This window comes from Conger conger, chromosome 2 (genome assembly GCF_963514075.1).
Source record: "Conger conger chromosome 2, fConCon1.1, whole genome shotgun sequence".
Taxonomy (NCBI): Eukaryota; Metazoa; Chordata; class Actinopteri; order Anguilliformes; family Congridae; genus Conger; species Conger conger.
This window is the reverse complement of record NC_083761.1, coordinates 67,286,662-67,309,251: the sequence shown is the minus strand read 5'-3', so window position 1 is coordinate 67,309,251 and position 22,590 is coordinate 67,286,662. Positions and strand designations below refer to the sequence as shown.

The 22,590-nt window shown below is 45.9% G+C and overlaps 1 protein-coding gene across 1 annotated transcript in view; it reads right to left on the bottom strand.

Annotated features, from left to right (window-relative positions):
- Positions 1 to 12,193: 12,193 nt before the first annotated feature.
- The window catches only part of spata20 (spermatogenesis associated 20), a 34,068-nt gene continuing 23,671 nt past the window's right edge, over positions 12,194 to 22,590 (bottom strand). Inside the window, exon 16 of the mRNA XM_061231335.1 lies at positions 12,194 to 13,115. Coding sequence (XP_061087319.1) covers positions 12,945 to 13,115 — 171 coding nt within the window. The 3' untranslated portion in view covers positions 12,194 to 12,944. The remainder of the gene's footprint in view (positions 13,116 to 22,590) is intronic.

Sequence of the window (22,590 nt, the reverse complement as noted above, 5' to 3'; positions counted from 1 at the left end):
AAGTCAAGGCATAAAAATGATATGCAACCAAATACAAAACTGACTCTTTTATTTGAATTTGTCTGAAACATTAATTTCATATAACAAATGATTACTTGATGATTACTAACAAAAATGTACAAAAATAACCTTTAATAAAAGCCGAGTCTGCGCTTTGACCACGTATAAATTGTTTTACAAAAAGAGACAATAAATACTATTAAATCAGAAAAAGCAGAAAAAGACAAGATGACCGCAAACGTTTGAACTTTAGTGTACACTCACTGAGCAGTTGATTAGGAACACCTGCACACCTACTTATTCATGCGATTATCTAATTAGCCAATCGTGTGGCAGCAGTGCAATGCATGAAATCATGCAGCTACGGGTCAGGAGTTCTGCTGGCAGAAACGGCTTGTTAATGAGAGAGGACCGAGGGGAAAAGCATCTCTACACACAATATGTCAAACCTGAATGTGCTACAGCAGCAGAAAACTTACTAAGTAAAGAAAATAAGTCTAATAGATACCTAATAAAGTGCTCACTGAGTGTATATCTCTAGCTTTGCGGACTGGGCGTGCTCTGAATGCGAGATCAGACTCTGAAGCTGAAACTGAAATGAATGGAGCTGCTGTTGTGTATCTATGATCATGGAATGATGACTGTGGCCTTTATACCGAGCGTTTTCCAGGAGAGGGTGGGAAGGCACCTCAACCCAAAGGCACACAGAGGACACAGCCACCAACGGGGAAGACAGGGTAGGACGGATTATATCGGAGGAAAAGAGGGTGAAAAATAGCTGAAATACACAATTGAATGAAAGTAATATCCTCTGTGCCAGCGATCCTTGTCGTTTGCCTAATGGCATCCTCCCTAATGAAGCATAATGCATTTCTTAGTCCGGGCAGCCTCATTATTAATATTCCCTTATTATCAGGTACTTTTGTCACATATGAGGCAGTGTGCTCATTAATTATGACTCGCTCTCTCTTAATCTCTCTTTCACTTTCTCAGCTTAATACAAGTTTTGGCAAAATTATCACAACATAACATACACTATTGCAGTTTACAAAACAAACTTATAAGACAATGGGAGATTATTACACAAACAAGTACAGTGCAGAGAATGTGGGAAAAAAGCTGTGAAAATGTGAAAATCTTCCATTTTGACACAGAACATGAGAGTGGTGCTGTTAAAATGATAAGAGGAGAAGTATCAGGAGTTAAACTAAACTCTCAGACACTTTATTTAAACCGCTGCAGAAATATAGCGCTAATCCACACCTAATGTAGTGTACAAAATGTCCGCTGAAAGAGCTGCATCACACAGCAGTTATCTGAGTGGACATAAATAGTAGAACAGTGACACATTTAATTCTGTGGGTGAGACAGGGGTCACAGAGGGGGTGATGGAAGAGCTTGATGGAGACGGTGTCGCAGGTACTGGTGACCCTGTAGCCGCCCTCTCGAACCCTGTCTTTCTCTCCGTCTTCCTGATGAGGAGAATACTGGCCCTCGACAAGACACAGCTGCGGCTTTCTAAATGAGAGGAGAAAGGCTGTGACACGTCTCCCCCCAGTGACAACTCCACGTCTCCTGTCAGGCTGCAGGAGATGGAAGGAAGACAGCCGAACAGAGAGAAAATAAGAGAAAAGCCCTGAGTGCTCGACTCACTGCTGTAGTTCCTGTGAAATACTTTTATACTGTTTTCTTCTATTTTATTGTGCTTGATTGTTGTGTATTGAGACAGACACATATGGGAACTACAAATTTTACTGCCATGTACTTCATGTGGATGTGATCAATAAAAGTTGATACTGATAATATGTCATGTTGGATAAATAAAAATTGCGCTACTGCATTCCGCTTCCCGCAGTCCATCCTTTAGTCTTGTTTGCACAACTTTGTTGCCATGGTATTTAAAGTAGTTTTCACACTTCTGAGTGATTGACTATCTTTATTGAAAGTCATATGGAATTATTTTTGTATATACATACTGAATAATTAATAATAGTTTATAATTAATATAAAAATATACTAACTGATTCCATATTACTATAAATGTTCTTCCCCTTTTCCCAAACTGTAGCAGATGCAGTATACTGAGTATACACTCATTTGTAACAGAGAAAAGGATGCTTCAGTCAAATGAACAAAACAAGTGCTGGCTTTGTAAGAGACTAAAGAAACAAGATAGACATAAGTCTTTTGAATGGCGGACACAAAAAGGAGTGCATTAACTCCCAGTGCACCTTGCAAGAGAAGAGGCCACACTCTTTGCCCCAGCACAGAGAAGGGGAATGGGGGCTCTAGCGTTGACTGCATCTTCCCTCTCAGAGGTCAGGGAGAAGCACTGCCAAACAGTAATTGGGGAGAATTCTAAATCGATTTAAGCTAGGTGTCTTACACAAAGTGTTATCAGACACCGCATCAAAGGGACCCTGACAAGGCTTTCAGCTCAAAAGGCAGCAGCACTCAGTTAATGGCTAAAGCTAACATGGCATCACTCGGTATGGTAAATGGTTGGCATTTATATAGCGCCTTTATCCAAAGCGCTGTACAATTGATGCTTCTCATTCCCCTATCCATACACACACTCACACACCGACAGCGATTGGCTGCCATGCAATTATTTTCATGTAACAAAATTAATGTCTATTTTAATGCCAATATTAGGTCTATATACTGATTCATCTGCACTAAACCTTCTTGGTCTGTAGTCTACAGACAGAGTAACGATGAACTTGGAAAAATCGAAACATGGCACACTTTTTCACCCTTATCCAGTTGTACTGTGTTTCGCATGATATATTGTGGTTGAAAACAGAAGAGCACGTTCCATCACAGACTCAAAAAGAAGACCCTCGTATGAAATGCCATTAACTGAGAGAAAGCCCCTACATTTGTCTTGACATTGGGTTTAGAATAATGGGCGAGGAATCGATATTCCATGGCGATGATTAAAGATCCCTGTGTGTTTAAGGCAGGGCGCTGGGCGATCGGGGGAGGAGTTCCAGCGGCTGCTGAGGCCAGCGACCAGCGGCTGGAGTGCGAGGTGATGTGACACTGGCCAACCCCCCAGGAGCTTCCAGGCATCCCCAGCTAATGGAGTTCTGTGTGTAAGTAATGGCTCTGTGACACTCTGCTGCCTCTCTGCTGCTCCTCTCCATCACTTTCTCTCTTTAGCCTCTGCACCGCGCGTGACCGCAATGCATGTCCGAGGTCAAAAAGCCTGCCGTTGCTTTTTTATGACCACCGTTCTGGCAGCAGGAGGGGTGGTGAAGACCGCCAGACTGCAGGGCTTTAGATGTGCACTCCCCGGGTCAGGTTGCAGCCAACCCAATCATACCTGGAAGCTACCATTACAGAGATCTCCATGGTATTACAGGTCTTTATTCCTCAAAGCAACTTGAGTTTTTATAGCATCACTGTCCTGTCTTTTAGCCAGCCGGATACCATTTTAAAAGACTTCCCAGACTCTAAGTTCTCTCTTTCTCTCCGTTTGTCTTTTTCACCCTCCGTGTCTCTGGCTACATGCACTTTGGACTTTGCGCTCTCCCCCCGACGAGCTTGCGTGACTCTGCAGTCCAGAGCGTGGGGCTGCCTCCCCACTCATCAAAGTGCGTCGATAAAAATCACCAGGCAGGAATGTCAATTGGAAGCAGATCAGAAAGCAGCGAGGAGGGGGGGCAGGAGAGGAGGTTTCCAGAAAAGAGGAAGGAGACAGATGTTCTGTTAAAGGTGCAGTGCTTCCCATCCGAATGAGGTCACACTCTCTACCAGCAGTACGTGTCACAAGGTCAAACTGCACATTGCTGTGTGAATCACCGATGGGCAGTTTGCTTGCTTATTGACTTACAGAGCCGGCATGTCTGTAGAGCAGAGCAAAACAGGAGGCACTGTCCCTCTGGTTGAAATACTGGCGCCGTGCAGCTCTGCATATTCTTTGATCCCTTCTGACAAATAGAGTTGTCTTGCTGCGTACAGCGAGCGTAAACACCAGGGCGAAAACAATGACGGAAAACAATGGTGTTCCTCTGAGCAGAGGTTATTGATTGGACAGATGTTCCCTTTGAATGCTGAAGCATTGCATTACTGCAAGTCAAAATAATGTACAAACAAAAGAACAAAACTTAAAAAGAACACAAAAAAAAAAGCTGGAATCCCGTAACGTGACTGAGGGATACCAAAATATTGTGGTTGCACCCTTTCTTCATGAGATTTCTGTTTCTGGGACATGCACTCATAATGAAACAGAAACAGCAGACCATATGCTTCTCAATGAAACCCGGCTGGGGTTAACCATTGGAGGGGCAGTTTCTCTGGTGGTGTCGAGCATGTGAACTGTCCCTGGATGTATTTGATGTTTAAAATGTACCGATAGGAGGGGGTAGGGTATCCTGGACATATGGAGAGGTTTGATTAATTACATCACTGTGATGTCACTGCAGTGGTGTCCTCTGATAGGGCCTTAGGGGGTAGAGGATAGAATTACTTTGCTGCAATTGCAAAGGATCTGGGAATTGCCATTTTCAACAATGCTAAAAGAAAAGCAAAGCCGCTTTATCTGACAGTTCCTAAGTGAACAATGCTTTTTTGGCTGTCTGCCCCTGTATTTTGTGGGTCTAGCAGGTTCTGGTGTTTTAACAATGACAACAAAAGTGAAAATAAAAGCCCATTTACTACTGATCTTCATTATGGTGTCTGCCAGTGTTATAATACTGGAGATCCACATCAGAACCTCTTTTTCTCTCTCCCTCAAATGGGAATTAACTCCAAACCATGAAGAAGGAAATATAACAAAAGGGCAAAATATATGAGATAAAGAGATGGTATTGTACAGGTAACATATTATGGATATTAAGATTAACCCCTTACAATAATAAATATTTGGAAATGGCTTGACCTTGAATTTGATCATTTATATTATCTGCATATGCAGGTGAAGGCAGTTGGCTGAAGGTTGGTTTCTGAGTCCTCTGTTTGGTGCAGAAGATACCATGTGCTGTGCTGCTGGTGAACCAGAGAGGACAGTCCAAAAGAAATAAGGAGCCAAGGAAATTTGCCTAGTTACAAAGAATTTGTTGTATTTGTAAACTCATACTTGTCCAGTAAGTCTCAACAGACTTCACATACAACATATTTTAGTTCACAAACCCATGTGGTGTTCATTTAAATATGGAATTAGACAAAAAAATACTACTTTTTTTTTCATCATCGCAATTTCACAATTTCTTGTCATGCAAGTAGAATGTGAATCAGAGAGAGAGAGAGAGAATGAGAGAGAGAGAGATGAAAAATATTAAATGTATTGTGAGACAACATTACCTGGAGAAGTAATCAAAGGATCTCTAATTTTAAGGTTTTAAGTTAAGTGGTAAGGGTACGACCGATGGTGTAAAACCAATCTGCCTGGCGCCATTTTGTGTAAATACAGATTTTTTCATGGGCTTACATAAAAAGGGTATCTGGGTAGGTAACTGGGTGAAAGAAGAGGAGGTTTGTCAACAGAAATTATATGCAACTGCAATAATCCCCATGCGGAATCCTCAGGGTAGTTTGAACCACTTTTATCTCCTTCCAGGGGTGAGGGCACCGATTGGGTCATTACAGATGACACGTTAGTAGTTCTGCACGGGTGAACCACAACGTGTCATAATACCATGGAACAACTATGCCATAAAACTCCACCCACTCCCCGACCTCCACAACGCTGACATGACAGATGTTGCTTTCTGCTGACATTTGTGCATCGATATCCTTTTCCTTTTTATCGATGTATAATTTCTCTTGTTTACATGTGTAGAGAAATGTCAACAAATGTCAGAGAAATGTCAAGGGCCAGCCTGATCCAGCACTGCTTCAGTAAGGGAACAGACTGCTCTCCTCTTTAATGTGTGACTTTCTCCATGACCAGGAAACTGGCCAGCGAGCATATGACCCTCTTCCCCGCTGTGTGATTGAATTAACGGGCATTCTGGCATCCTGTTTGGTAACAGCCAATTAGGCCAATACAAACAATACATAATGATAGAAATACACAATGGATACAGTGCAATACGAATACCAAAAAGAAGCATGTTATTAGTAACAGTCATAGATTTGGTTAAAAAAGTAGCAATACAACAAATAATAAATAGTAATAATACATCTACTGTAGCTATAGTGGAGATACAGTAAGTAATAGCAACAGTGTTAGCATAGTTAGTCTCCTACTAGATTAATCTGTTTTAGGTAAAATGATCGTATAGTAATAATAAGAACTGGAGATAAACACTAGTGCGAATTGTCAAGCATAAAAAGTGAAAACTGGGTCAGCAGGATTCCAATTTGAAAAGCTAGATAGGATCTCTGGCCAGAGGCTAACTTATGCTTCTCTCAACTTAATATGGCTCAGAACAGCCTGAAGGTCCATGACTGAGGGAAGGGGAAAAAACAGCCATGTCTGTCTATCTCTGCTTAGTGAAGTGGAGCCTTGGCCTGCACCAGAATGCATGCACCTGCACCTCCTGCCCGCATAGGACCAATATCATCTCGACCAGTAACTGCTTATGGAGTCACATAGTGCTTTTAGCAGACATGACTCAACATAGATATTTTTGGTGAGGGCAGCAATTGAAACTGCGCAACAGAAAGCGTGGTGAGGAAGGAATTAGCGTGCCGATTATCACTATTGCCAATGTTTTTTCCCATTTGAATCGTGCAAAAGCTTAAAAGCATTCACCCATTAGCTTTTAAGCCCACAGGAGGCCCGTGACTCACAGAGACCGGCTCACTGCAGGCGGAGAGCGGTGGAACCAGGGAGAAGGAAAGAGGGAGGGGTGCTGGGGCAGAGGGGGAAAGACTCGGGCTAGGGAACGAGAGAAGGAATGAAGAGGAAAGGGGAAGCACTGAGGCTGGTGGAGAGATAGAGGGAGAAACTACTGATTCTGCTGTTTAGCTCCATCGTGGTTTGTGCTTCCATTTCCTGGCATGTGTGCGCACATACAGTCGGTACATAAAGTAATAAAAATAAAAGTAAGACAATGTTTTGATGAGATGAGGGTGCAGCCTGCTCTACTTCAGGGGCACATAACGCCCGGTGTGCATCATGTAAGTGGTGTGACTCTGCATGTGAGAGGCAGGACTAGCCTCAGGAGCCTCGTAGCTCCCTTCAGATAACTAGGCTAACATGATGAACTAGTCCCACCGTCCTCCCCATCGCTCCGGTTACCCGCACTACAGCAAGCAAAAACCGCTCTGCCGACAACCTATAAATCTTGCACCCCAAGCGTGAGAGCTGCAATTCCTAATGTGATGAATTTGCTCCTTTCGTATTGTTCTCTTCACCTCGTTTCTCTCTGATGATAAGAGGCAGCACCCCCCTCCTCACCTGCACAGGTAGAGGACCCTGTCAACGCGCTGTGCCCACTCACAGCTCCCCTTTTGAACGTGACCGCGGTAATGCCCCACAGAACTAATGTTACTCGATGGGCCATGCCGTCACGGAAGGTCTCGATTCACTTCTTGGAAATAACGTAGGTACATTGCCTTCTCATCTTGGGGAACAAGGTGAAATTAGCCTCTGGAAATCCAACAACTAAATTGTCAAAAGGAAAAATTAAATAGAAATAGAAAAAACGGAACAGCATGAACATAAAGAGGCTCATGGACCTTAAAATGTGACAGACACACAACAGGGTATATCGCCACTCATGGCTTCTTGATACTGAACTGTGGACTTCACCATTGATTGAAAATGAGAGTAACTCATTTTCTGTCTGCGAGGGCACTTAGTCCCACAGAGCAAGAGGCAGCAGCTCAAAGGGAGGTTTCACGTGGAGAGGAAGAAGGCCTTCCCTGTGTTCCACCGCTGAGCCATGTCTGGAGGTTCGGCCCATAAAGTCTGCCTCTTTCTTCACTAGATTTTTAGTGTCAATTAGTCTGACAGGATAATGTATTGGGTTATGTAACACATTATTTAAAATGTTAATGGCGCTTTGGAAAAAGATTTTGCAGCTTTAACAGAAGTTCATGATTCTTACAAGCTGGAAGGACAACGATTAACGATTTTGTCAGGCAACTGCAGCACCTGAGACGATTCAGTATGGCTTGCATAAGCATAACTGGAGGATTGAACACAGCAATGCTAATGGTTTCCTTCAGACCCTGGTGGACAGTCCAAGCTAGCCAATGGCCAATAAAAAGGCTCCACACAAGAGTAGTATAATTTTCCAATTTTATCGACTGTATTGGGTTTATCCAAGACAAACATGCACAGGCACAGTTCAGTGGAAGTGGCCTGTGGATTTTGGCATTTTGGGAAACATTTGGTATGTGAGACTTTCAAGGACATTTCCTGTGCCTTATAGTGAGAAATAAAAACAGCACAAAAGCAGTGTAGGTGTGGAGAGAAAGGTGGAAATACTCCTGTCAAACACCTTTTTTAGTGGTGTCGCGAAAGAGTTAGATAGACATACAGGCTGTCTATGGGCATTCAGTCTAACTGTATCTGACACCTACAGGAGATGCAAGGAAACTCAGTCTGGGTCGGGCTCCCTGCTTAAATAAATCTTAAATTAAAAAAATAAAATAAAATAAAACTGTGAACACCGAACCGCCCAGAGCTGACACCCGCTCTTCAGGCGAACTCCGCTAGATCTCACATCTCCGCTGGATTTACTGCAGCACCCCAGACTCTGTGTTTATGCTCCCTGTCCATGACCTTCTGCTCTGATGAATATGCATGGGCAGGTTCCCAGGCAGAGGAGAATACTAAAATGGCATCCATCACTTCCAAACTGTACAGACTGCCGCTACCCTCTCCTCTGACACACAGTCCCCAGGGCCCTGGCTGCGGACAGGCAGGTCACTGCTGCTCCTTGTGACAGAGTTACCGTTAGCGCATTCAACGGATAAGCTGTAACAATCTTGATTATTGCCGCTATGCTAACTGTGGTTACAGCGATGCTGTGGAGTGTCCTCAACTGTTGTTTTTACTGAAGGCGAATGCTAAATAACTGTCTTGCCTTGTTTTAGGGGTTGTTATTTGATGATTCTTACACCTGTGCTGAATTACAGTGCTGAATTAATTCAAATTGAATTATGTTTAATGACACTGAGTTATTAATTAATGAAATAAATATAATAGCAGAGATTGGAATAAAAAATAATATAATCATCACTTCAAACATGAACACATGCTTATTCTTCAAATTTGTTATCCTGTTAAAACATCTCTGTATTGAGGCGATCAGTTGGGCCTAATCCATAATCTACCTGCTGAGAGGTGAACGGTGCATCACAGGTAGTGCTAAGGTCATCCACCACTCAGTCCCATCGCAAACAGGAGAAAATCCATACGCACAGGGATCGAATCCAGCCAGTCCTCAAATGCTCCTTCAGAGAAACCACAGACGGACGGCTGCATGGCCGTACTTCTGAATGACACGTCACCGTGCAGGCACCACCTGAAGAATACACTACGGTCCTTGTGTAAAGATTTTATGACCGGTTTTAGACTTGGGGTCAAATTGAGCCCAACAGTTGAAATAAACACAAAACTGATGTAATAGAACAATTTTGACACCTAGAGTGTTGTTTTTTTATTCATTTTACAGCCTAAAGAACAGGAAGTGAAAGTTGAGCGCCTGTATGGGAAAGTGCCAATAAAAAATTGAAATAGTTGTATATTTTCTTATATTTTAGACAGTTACAGAGGGTCAAAATAACACTGCACAACACATTTGCATGCCAAGTTGGTACAGGACTTGGCATATCATTATGTTTGTTGCATTTTTATTATTTAATCCCACCAAATGAGAATATGAAAAAGGGTTAATTGGTTTTTAAGAGACGTCAAACACTGAGTGGGGTCCAGTTGACCCCAAACATAATAGGAGGGTTAAACTCTTGTATTGAAAGACAAGGGGGAGATGGCAACTTCACAAGAATGGATTACATATTAAAAATGTAAGGGGACTTATTAATTAAGGGGACTTAGTAATGATAAGGGGACTTATTAACTATACAACATGTTGATTCGCTCCGGTTGTGCTTATAACAGCAGAATCAGTAGTTTCTCCCTCTATCTCTCCACCAGCCTGAGTGCTTCCCCTTTCCTCTTCATTCCTTCCCTCGTTCCCTAGCCCGAGTCTTTCCACCTCTCCCTCAGCTCTACGTTCTTTCCTCCCTATCATCTCCCTGGTTCCACTGTTCTCTGCCCGCAGTCGGCTGGTCTCTGCGAGTCACGGGCCTCCTGTGGGCTCATTAGCGGTCTGGCAGGATGAGAGAAAGGGTCTATCAGACAGACAGACGGACAGACAGCCCCCCCCCACCCGTCCCCCTCCTCAGTAATGATCTCTCGGGGGAGCCATTGTCCCAGCATCCCTCTTCCTGCTGCCTGAGAGGAGCCTGTGTCAGGAGAGGGAGCAGGCGACCCTGGGGGATTCCGTCCGTCTGTCTGACTTCGCCCACCCTCAGCGCTAATATCACCCACAGGCCAGAGCTCGCAACACACGAGCGAGGGCATTAGAGGGACGGCTTCCGATTTCTCAGGAAATATAAAATACTTCTAACAGCATATTAAAAAGCAACAGGTGTCGACGGTTAGTATTGATGGCTCTCCAGCCATTACTAATCTAAATTTGAAGGACATCACCAGCATCAAAGATCCGATTTGTTCTGACTGGGACATCAGAGAGAATATGTGAGCCTGCTGTACAGAAGCCTTCGCTAGGACTATCAACACTGACGTCGCCATGGTGCTGACATGCAGACGGACAGGGGCCAGGAAGTACAGGAAATGAATTTTGATTGGGCCTTTGTACTTCAATTTGTGAGAATTTATGGATTTGTGATCCATTGTCTCCTGCTTCATGTCTGAGTGTGTGCGAGTGAGCAAGTGCCTGTTACCAGCTATCCTCATGCAAGACAGGTCATTTAGTGAACTGTCAGACGCAGTGCAAGGACCTAGGCATAACATCTCAACAGGCCACATTAAAGTCCCACACCTACAAAGGTGCCAATTGTATGCTTTGCCATAGCTGTTCTTTTGATCAGATGTAGAGCCTGAAAAATAGAATAAGCATTTTATGACTCACTATTGTAACAGCTTAATTTACCCAGCTTGTTTGTGCTGAAATAGTCTGACAAATAAGGGAAGTCCCGCAGATAAGCGGAGATCTGCCTGACCTGCGTGTAAAGCCGGAAGCGTCTGAGGAGAAAACGAAGAGGAATAAAGTGACAAGGGTGAGGGAACACAATGTGACAAGCACCGAGTGAAGTCGGGACATGACAGAACTAGAACAAACTGCCCCCTCCCCCCCACCACTACTTCCTCCACGCACACACAAAAATCATTTTGCCAACACGTTTACTGAGAAACATGGCTCTTGGCGCATCTGCCAGGAAGGGAATTGGCAGCCGAAATGAGTGTCTGAGGATGGCAAATTCATCTGGATTGTGCAGCCTCGGTGCGTCGGCGACTTGGCTCATCCGCGTCTTGAGGAGATGGAAGCACGGTGCTGTCACAGCAGTCCCCTCACACATTCAGCTTATTTCCTTTTGTTCACTTCCAAAGCCCGGAGCAGGGCTCGCATCTCAGCTCCGCCACATGATCTGAACTCCCAGCAGCCACTGCGTGCTTCTCAGCTAATATACCACAAAGACCCATTAGACCTGCAAGCTTCTGAGTTTATATACCACAAAGACCCATTACACCTGCAAGCTTCTGAGTTTATATACCACAAAGACACATTAGATGCGCCAGCTTCTGAGTTTAAATACTGTACCACAGACCCATTAGATCTGCCAGCTTCTCAGCTAATATACCACAAAGACCCATCAGATCTGCAAGCTTGAGTTTATATACCACAAAGACCCATTAGATCTGCCAGCTTCTGAGTTTATATACCACAAAGATCCATTAGATCTGCCAGCTTCTGAGTTTATACACCACAAAGATCCATTAGATCTCTGGTTAGAACACCTCCCTTAGTGCAAGTGGTTCCTCAGGTGATGACACAGCCATATGTCGATCAGACCTACCTTCTCCAATCCAACAGCTTGCTTGATCCTTCCTGTGTACATTATGTTTATGTACCTATTGACCACTGCAGAGTGTAGCTTGGTCATCGAAAATCAGAGACTTGTGCTTCAACATAAACCGTATGTGCACACGTTGATTCAGAAAAACAAAAACAAAAAAACTTTTAGCCAATGGAAACTTTCATACACTCTTTAAAAGCTTTTTATTATGCTTATGGACTAATATATATATATATATATGTATTCATAGCATTGATGTTATACTGCATTTGCTGCTAACAGCGCAGAAAGTAATTCCGCGCCGTGAGGAAGGGAGAGATTAGCAGAGGCAGCACTTTGAGCTCCGGTCAGACCAGAGCAGTGACAGCTGGCCGGAGCAGTCCCTGGCCGGAAGCGAGCGAGGGTCCTCAGCGTCTTCTGGCGCTCATTCGCTCTGACACGGCGCCACCACTGGGACTGGGCTCCTACCGCTGGCACAGGGAGACACACGAGGGCACAGCGCAGCCCCGCAACCGGCTGACCGGGAACCTGGGGTCATCTCACTAACGGCACAATTCACACCATGCAATTCACAAACCACCACCGCACAGTCTACACTCTCAGAAATAAGGGATAGAGTGGAGGTACATTTTCAATTCTTTAAGGAACTAATTTCCCAAATGTACCCTGAAAGGTACAATACTGTTCTTTTTGGTAGAAATAAGCATTTTTACCATCAAAAAAGGTAGGGATGAATTATTAATCCAATGGCAAGAGGTACGGACAAGCTTTGGTAGCCTTCTTTGGCACTTTTTGGACCTTTGTTTCTGAGAGTGTACTTAAACAGGTAGAGTCGCTAACAGGAAGGAGGGGAGCCTGAGCTGTCCTGGTGGCAGTGGCGCTCCTACAGGCGCTGAGGGAAGCAGTAGCGCGGAGCGTGCCCAGTTCTGCAGGAACCCTCATTCCGTCAGCAGCCTCCTCAGCTCCTCGGGGCAGGTGACCGGGAGGGCGCAGGTGAAGTTCTGGCACACGTGAGCCGTGGCTCTGCCCTCCAGAGGCCGGAGGGAGGACAGCAGGGGCAGCCGCTTGTACAGGAAGCCGTCTGTGTCGCCATCTGCCAGCATCAGGACCTGACGGAGAGAAAGAGAGGCAACCACAGCTAAAGGAGGGAAGCGGGAAAGAAGGAGAGAGAGAGGGGATGGACGGAGAGGATGGTGGATTCAGGGATGAGGAGAGAGCGTGCGGTGCCCCTCCTCCACACCCCCGCCCCCCTTTCCCACAAAGACAGCCTTCAGCCGAGGCTCATGTCCTCTCTCTCAGACCCCCCTGCGGAAATCACCTCTTTTTGTGATTCAGCAGAAACACGTGGGGAGACAACAAGCACACATTCCCGGTAGCCCCTCCCACAGGCTGGTCTCTATTAGCCATATGCCAGTATCAAAAATGTTATATGCAATTATTCCAGGATAACGATCTTATCTTGATAATTACGGAAATAAGTTGAAAGCCTTAAAAAAATAAAAGAATATTAAAACATACTTCAATGACTTAAAAGATATTTATACCAATCAGAAAACATCTGTTTGTAAAACGTGTTATTGTAAAACATGTAATAACTGTAAGAATTTGGCCAGTGCAATAACTACTTAAAAAAAAAAAACAGGAAGCAGCTGCTTACAAAATAAACTAGCGAGTCAACAACATCATTGAGGCCTATTCAGCAAAAATATCAGTTTCATGCACACCACCTTTTATGGCTTAGACCACAACTGGCGGTCGATACCTGGTGAGATTCGACTGATTTCACATCTAACCAAAAAAGTAGGCTAATGAAAAAAATATAGGATAACATGAGCATTTTACATAATGAGGTACAGAATGTTCCCAATATTATGGACTGGAAGGAGTTTGAAGGAGTTTTTAGCAATTGTAAAAAACTGTAATCATAGTAACAAAATTATAGATACTAACTGGGAAAAATATCCTTAACTGCAGTGAAAGACACTGTCCTCTACCACTGAAGGAGTACTTGTCATCTGCCATTCCACCTCCACCTCCTCTTCCTCCTCATCTCACTGCATGATCTCCATTCTAACATGGACATAATTCTGGCCTTTTTTTAAACAGAAAATTGGTTAAATACTTGCACAGGTAATGGTACAGTGCCAGAGAATAAGAAGTGCTCCCCCTATGTCTGTAGCCAGGTATTACTCCTCTTCTCCAGTGTTATAGGCAGTTGACCAATGCTAAGACGTATACAGCCGGTTATTTTGACAACTGTGATATAAATTAACGATTAAAATAACTTAATGTATTTACTGAGATATACCGTATATTTGTATCGATTATCGTCCCATCCCTAGTCTCTACACTTCCAATTCACGTCTGCAAAACAGCCAATCCCCGCCTCTGCACCGCTCCAGAGAGGAGCTGTGGCAGTGTGCCTCTTCATTGGCCTTTGGGTTTACAGCCTTCTATTGTAGCGTTTTACGTGCACTTGGGAGAACGAACCGAGACAGAAAGGCCTACGCTGAAGAGGAAACGTTGTGGCGTACACATTCACGGGAGACGCACGCTGCTCTCCCGTAACGAGCGCTGAACGGCGCACGACGGCCCCTCACCACGTCGCTCCACTCTGTCTGCTTCACACCGCTTTCCAGCAACACAAACACATTTACCCTAATTCGTCCTCCATCTCTTGGCAACCGCAGTTTAAGTGCTTCTCCCAGCACTGTAGGCACCGGGAAGGTAATATTCTGCCGCCATTTTCACACACGGTCCTCAGTTTGTATCGACCTCTGTTGTACGAGACTCTCCCCGCCCCCCCCCTTCGCAGAAATAAGTAAATGACGGAGGGGTCGATGGCGTCTGCAGAGCTCCCGCGGTCCAGACGGAGGAGCAGCGGGGGAAAGGGCAGGGACGACGCACGGCGGCTTTCCCTCCCGCCACCGCGCCTCCGTCTCCCACAATGCAACAGCGGGGGCTTCATCCACAGCCGGCCCGTCTGCTCGGCCACGGGGGAGGGGCCGCGTTCTTCCAGGACTCCTTTCACCGGCGCGGGCCACTGCAGAGAGGTCGATTCACACCTCTGTCAGCTGGCTGTCACGCTGGAGTTCCTAAGCAACGCTGCCGCCGGAGGGGGGGGGGGGGGGACGGGGATGACACGGGCGGGGATGACACATGATGACACGTGAGAACCCCGGGAGGAGAGCTTCGTGAAGCATGTCCTTATAACTGGGATCTGCGACCCCGGGGGTTTCCGTTAATTTTGCGCGCGTAGCGTGGAGCCGCCTCCAGCCAAAGGAGCGGAGCCCACCGGGAGAGCAGCCGCGTAAGCCGCGCGCCGCGGCCATAGGAGAGGAGGAAAGGTTTAAAAAAGCATCTGGACCCTCCTGAGACTCGGTGAAGCACATAAAGCACGGAGCCCTTACGGTGAGAAGAAAAGAGCGGCAGTTTAGCAGGGAAAGGTGAGGACTCCCAGGGATTGGCAGGGACTCTGGATACAATCCCACACGATACACATACACACAGAGCACAGAGCATCCTTTAGCCCACTGTGCTGTAAAAACATTGTCATTTCTGTCACAGGGAATTCTCTGACTGACAGGGAATAATCAAGATATTCACCTCTTCCCTTTCATGTAACTCACTCACTCAATCTCTCACTCTCTCACCCTCCTCTTGATCTGTCAGCTACAGCTCTCACATACAAAATGTGAAGGCTCCCACACTTACACACATAAACACTTACATGCACAATACAAACACACACACACGCATACGTATATACACACCCATGCACGCACGCATCGTCACACACGCTCATTCATGCACGTATACACACACACACACGCATACACGCTCACACATGCGTGCACACACACAAACAAACACATATGTATACACACATGCACACAGGCTAACACATGAACACACACACATACTGATGAATGCATGCATGCACACACACACACACACACACACAAACAAACACATACACATGCACACACACACACACTCATGCAAGTATACACATGCATACATGCACAGACACACACACGCACATGCACAAACTCACTCACATGCACACACTCACACACACACTCACACACACATACGCACACACACACACACTAACACAGACACACACACTAACACAGACACACACACATACACTCACACACTCACACACTCACCCAGACACACTCACTCAAACACTCACATACTCACACAGACACAAACACACACACACAAACACAGACACACACATACACTCACACACACACACACACATACTCACACACTCACACTGACACACACACATACACTCACACACACACACACATATTCACACACACACACACACACTCACACTAACACAGACAGACACACATACACTCACACACACATACACATACACCCACACACACACACACACACACACACTAACACAGACACACACACATACACTCACACACACACACACATACTCACACAGACACACACACACACACACACACACTCACACTAACACAGACAGACACACATACACACACACACACACACACACACACACTCAGTGGTTTTCAGCAGCTCATTCCCACAGAAAGCTGCTCGGCCCCCGCCTCTGTGACGCCGTTCACTGCTGTCAGCGCATGCAGGTGAAGCACAATGTAGCAGCATTACTCAGTTATCTCTATAATAGGCTGGCTTCTGAGATGATAATGGATGAGTGATGGCTGTCTGGGCTGAAATGTGCGCATGGCATTCTTTTTGTTCAGCCCGAGAATAACAGAATAACAACGCGGCACAAACACACACGCTCTCAGGAAAAGAGGAGTTCTGAGAGACACAAACAGAAAGACTAACAAATATTGCCCCCAATAAGGTCAATGAATTGGCATTTACTATTTTAGTTCATGAATTAATGAAATCAAAAAAACAAATCCATTAATTAAGCATGAAATTAACTTTTCTTTTGTTCATATATTTGTTAACTACTGAATATCTACACACTAGCAAAGCATAGGATAAACTCATTCGTTAACAGTTTTTTCCACTCCAGTATGAATTGGCATTAACTAATGTAGTTAACATGAATTAATGACGTACAAATACATTAACGAAGCTGACAGATGAACTTCAAGGACCGTAGTTAAATTAGTTAGATTATTGAATGCCAATTCACATAGCCTTATTGTGAAGCGTTACCCAAACATCTTAAACAATTCAAAATGGCGGAATGTGTCCAGAAGCGGAGGTGAATGAAAGGACAAGAGCCGGCGTGGGAGGCGTCCCTCAGGAGCACTCCCGCGTTCAGAGGGCCTCTCTCCGCAGCACGCCGCGTTGATGAGTGTGGAGGCTATGCTGTTCTCAGATCTGTCAACACCCAATCGCACGGCTCACCGTCTCACAAGGACCCGGCGCGCGAGGGGAGGGTACAGGAGTGCCATCTGACTGGATTTCAGTACAATGCTGCATAAAGAAGCAGCAACATTCCTCTCTTAATCAAGTCTCTCACTCGCTCAATCTCACTCCGTTTCTCTCTCTCGCTCTCTGTGTCCCTTTGTCTCTCTTTCTGTCTCACTATCTGTGGCTCTCAGTCTCTCTCTCACTCTCTCTCTCTCTGTCTCTTTCAGTGCATCTATCTCTGTCTCTCTCACTGACACTTTCTGTCTCTCTGTGTCTCACTATCTGTGGCTCTCACTGTCTCTCTCACTCTCTCTGAGTCTCTCTCTCTGTCTCTCTCACTGCATCTATCTCTGTCTCTCTCACTGACACTTTCTGTCTCTCTCTCTGTCTCACTATCTGTGGCTCTCACAGTGTCTCTCTCACTCTCTCACTGACACTTTCTGACTCTCTCTCTGTCTCACTATCTGTGGCTCTCACTGTGTCTCTCTCTCTCTCTCACTCTCACTGACACTTTCTGTCTCTCTCTCGGTCTCACTATCTGTGGCTCTCACTGTGTCTCTCTCTCTCTTCCTGTCTCTTGCTGTGTCTCTTTCTCTCTCTCTCTCTTCCTGTCTCTCTCTGCTGGTCTCTCTGCTGATCTCTCTCTCTCTCTCTCTAGCATCTCATGAGCGGTGGTATACCAGCCCCACTCCTCAGGCCTGGTAATGCCCGCGCTGTATTGGGTGCTTGGTGCCACAGAGATTGAATTATTACCACTGACAGGCAAATAAGCACACTCTGAGAGGCTCAAAATGGGCCCCTCAGTACCTCCACTGATGACGAAATCACATGTTGTCTCCTGGGCGCATCAGTAGTTTCTTTAAGAGCACCCGTCTCGAATCAGCTTAATCCTGACAGCTCGGAGCGTCCCTGCTTCAACCGAATCATATGACTTATCTTTATTCCACATCCACAGTAAGTGCAGCGCCATCACCATCCCTCACACCTGTCTGCACTATCAGCACGCCCGGAAACAGATGGCATTCTGTAAATAAGTCTGTGACTAAACGTGGGAGAAAAAGCCTTTCCCAGGTACTATGAGAGTAATGAATGGAGACACGGTCAGTTTGGCACTGACAGTGTCTGATTTGATTGAAACGGGCGAACCGACAGCGGGCAGGCGTATAACGCCACGCGCCCGGGGGAAGGGCCGTCAAACTCAGGACGTCTGACGAGTCCGAGGGGACCCTGGGAGAAACCAGCGACTCAGAAGTGAGAACCTGAGAGGGTGTCGGAGAGGGAGGTGTCGGAGGCTGCACCGAAAGGGGGGGGGGGGGTCAGAATACCACACCGACCACACGCGTGTTGGTCCCGTTGCAGCCCGTGTGTGGAGGAGGGGGGGGGGGTCAGAATACCGCACTCTCCACACGCGTGTTGGTCCTGCCGCAGACATCCCACGCATCCGGCCGACACCTTCAGACCATGACGCCATGACGAGTGGAGAACAGAGAGACTTTCGGTCGCTGAGTCACACGTGTAACGCTCCCTCCATTCTGTCTCCGCTTTCCAAACCCTCTAGGAGCACGAGGCACACTTCGGCCCTGAACATAAAAAAATCTATCAGCTCCGACATTTCAGAGTTGCTGCTTCAGACCATTTTCAAATGATATGCTACTCTCCCAGATAGAATCACTTAACACTCAACGCTCAACCCCTCCTGTTTCAAAAAATAAAATAAGACATTTTACAAACACCCTCAGGCCATTGCAGATATGTTAATAGGAAATACAGAATTAATAACAAATTAATTCACTGAAATACGCTTATATATAACATAAGACTTGACACTCGCTATGGCAACCGATGATAAGACAAACATCAACTGGAATTACGATGAAAAGGCGAGTTGGGGGTGGGGGGGGGGGTGAGGGTAAGTCTATTATGGCAGCAAACCCACAGAACAGACAGTGAGTGTGTGGTGCTTGCCTACATACTACAGATACCGCACTCACTAACCACAGGGAGAGAGCAGACCGCAGCTTCACTCTCTCACCATGTAGAAATCGATGCCAGACGGACTGTAAATGTGAAGAGCATCTTTATTATCCAGCATCTTACAGAGAAATGCTCAAAACAGCCAAAACAGAGTTTGGGGGGGGGGGGGGGGGGGTTAAATGCCTCCTGCATCTGCACTGAACAGAACAGCCCTTGGACAGGATGCTGTTAGTGTGCTGACCACTGGGGGGCGGTATACCCTGCCCCAGTAGGCACTGTTATTGAGGTGCCGTACCCTTATTGGGAGTGCCGAGCCCTCAGCTTGCATGGAAAACAAATATGAGCTCCTGCTTTATCCGCAGTGCTGAAATCTTATTAAAAGTTTGTCTCCACAGAGAGTAACCGAGTGTCTCTGCGCTCGGTACGTGTTCTGCGGTTTAAAGACGAAAAAAAAAAAGCCCAAGAAATCCTGCTGAAACTGAACCAGGTTAGCATTCCAATATGAGGAGCCCCAGTAAAAAAAGAAAAAAAAGAAAGGAGAGAAAGGCAGAATGATCCAGAAACCTGTAAGCGGCTGGAGACAGATGCTATCAGCACTGGAAGAGGAGGGAGCTGAGGGAGGGATATTGGGAGCATCATCAGCTTCATTGACTGCCTGCCTGCCTGAGAGAGTGGGAATCAGTGTTTAAGATCAGCCTGGCAATCAATCCTCATTGTTCAGTGGATTCACTTGGCACATGTTCCCTCTCCCTGGGAAAAAAAGCCGTCTACACCTGTTCCTTATCTGCTACATTTACGTTATTAACAAAAGCATCAGCTAGGGTAAATGTCTTCCAAGAGTGGCACACAATACGCGATACATTTTAATACCCCTAAGAGCCTAAGCTGGTGCCAGGCTCTCGCTAGAGTGATCATTAACAGCCATTCTCAAGATAACTCATCTGGGCTAACTGTACGCAGCTCATCTTTTCCAATACGTCCGGATGAGCTGTGCAGCCGCGGGGGACCAAGGCGATGAGGAAGGAGGAGGAAGAGGAGGAACGGCCTGGAAAGAGAGAGGAGGTGCCGACTGCGCTCCCGTCCAGAGCAGGAGGGAGGATGAGGAGGGCCAGGTTAGGCCACGCTGCTCCATGTAGGGTAAAACTGGTGTAACCCCCCAGTGCGCTCGTAGCCAACCCTACTCGATTTCCCACAACCCTCTCTGTCTCCGGCCTTACCTGGCTGCTGTCACGTCTCAGTGGTCTTATTAGGGAAGCGGATCCATTCGTCTCCCCAGTAATCACACGCGGGTTTAGAGCGCTTACCCGACGGCGAGGACAACCTCTCGGCATCACAGGCCGCTTCCGTCTCCGTGTAGCTCCAGGACGCACAGAACCACGGGCCCGGTGCCCCCGCAGTGCAGCTCAATTAGACACATACAGTGCTTTTACAGACCACTCAACCACCCCGCTCGGCTTTGTACAGTGCCCCGGAGTACTGTCCAACACCCACTTACCCCATTCAGCGACTGCACCATGTATACAAATAAACAAACCTGAGCCATCCAGCCAGGTCCAACACAGTATGTTCTGAATACACTCCTTATGCTCAGTTATGCGAAGCTACCTGCACTACTGTATTTAGCTATAGTATATCATGCACTCAGCTATCAGTTACTGGTAAAAACTTAGCTACCAGTGGTACAGCATTCCATAGATAACCTGTATACATTTTCACACTGCATAGGAAGTAACCCACAGACCTGTGTGCAGCCATCTGTAGTACTATACAGACTGAGCTGCCTAGTACCGAGCTCTCGGCAACCTGCGGTACTGTGTACTTAGCTACCCGAGAGACTGTGTATAGACACAGTCCAATATTTTTCACTCTGCTACATTTGGGCAGCACAGAGTCACTCAACTGCATGCTGGAAGAACTGCAATTCCTCAAAACCGGATTTCATTAGACGGGCCTGTAATAAAGGAGAGAACTACCTGCAAACCTCAGAGAAAATATTTTTAACTGAGATGATCCAGCAGTTCCCCTGAGAGACGGGAGAACAGCTGCCTCTCCATGAAAAAAAGATGAAACTCTTGTTATACAAAGTAATTATTTCTGCTACAGCCAGCCCCAGGGGTCAATATGACTATAATCTGTAACCTTTAAAATCCCCAAAATATTGTGCAGTAATAAAAACAATTAGTAATATTTACTACAGCAATTTCAATCAAACTCAATTTTCTGCCTGCCAGTCTGACGCATTAATTGATTTCTGGGACATCTTAATCTTTCCCTCCTGAAAAGAACCGGAATTAAATAAATAAAAGGTGGCGATATTAAGAAACAGCAGACTCCACACAGTTCACTCCCCGCAATTAAACCCCGGGCCCCCAAACAAGCCAGCGGACCACACATTAATTGGATTTAAATTAAAAAACATTTCCTCGTCTTGGTGCTTAATGTATCGTGGAGAACGATTCATCTCTGGTCCTCTCCGGTCTCAGACCCTCCGTAACACACGTGCGGTTAATGCAGAGCCCAGCCTCCAGGGGGCACTAGCCTCCTCAAGCGGTGGCTTGTGACTGCCAGCCCTCCAAATCATGCCCCGGCTCACTCTTAAATCATTCCTCATTCAAAGTTATCTCTAATTGTTCTGCCTGAGATGAAAATGAATATTGATCCCGGCGGTATTCCTTTACAGGATCCAATAAGCCGTGGCACTCATCCTTCTCCTTCTCCCCAGAAGTATCAGGGAGGTCACTGAACATCTGTCCCTCTTCAGCCAATTAGCACTCTATATTATCCCGGGCTGAAATATGAAAGTCAGCTGAGCTGCATAAACAGAGCACACAATGGGTTCAAATCCTGTATACCTCACCCACCGCATCCTGCCAACTGCTATTTGCCAAAGCAATAACATTACCGGAACACACGCTGCAGACATATCCCATAAAATATGTTTATATACAGATGATATTCTCCTATATCAGCAAAATCCAATAAACTTCCTACCAGAAGTCTTCAATTGAATAAACAAATTCTCCCAAGTATCAGACCACTCAGGCAATTGGACCAAATGTACAGTCTCGGAGGGGAAGACCGGAGTCCTGTGACTCAGAAGCTTCCTTTCAACACCACCTCAGGCCACATCTGATACTAAGGTACTGATATTTCCACCCAAATGTCAGACCTGCTGTATTCCACCGTGACTGCACTGCAATTCTCAAAATCATAGAAGGC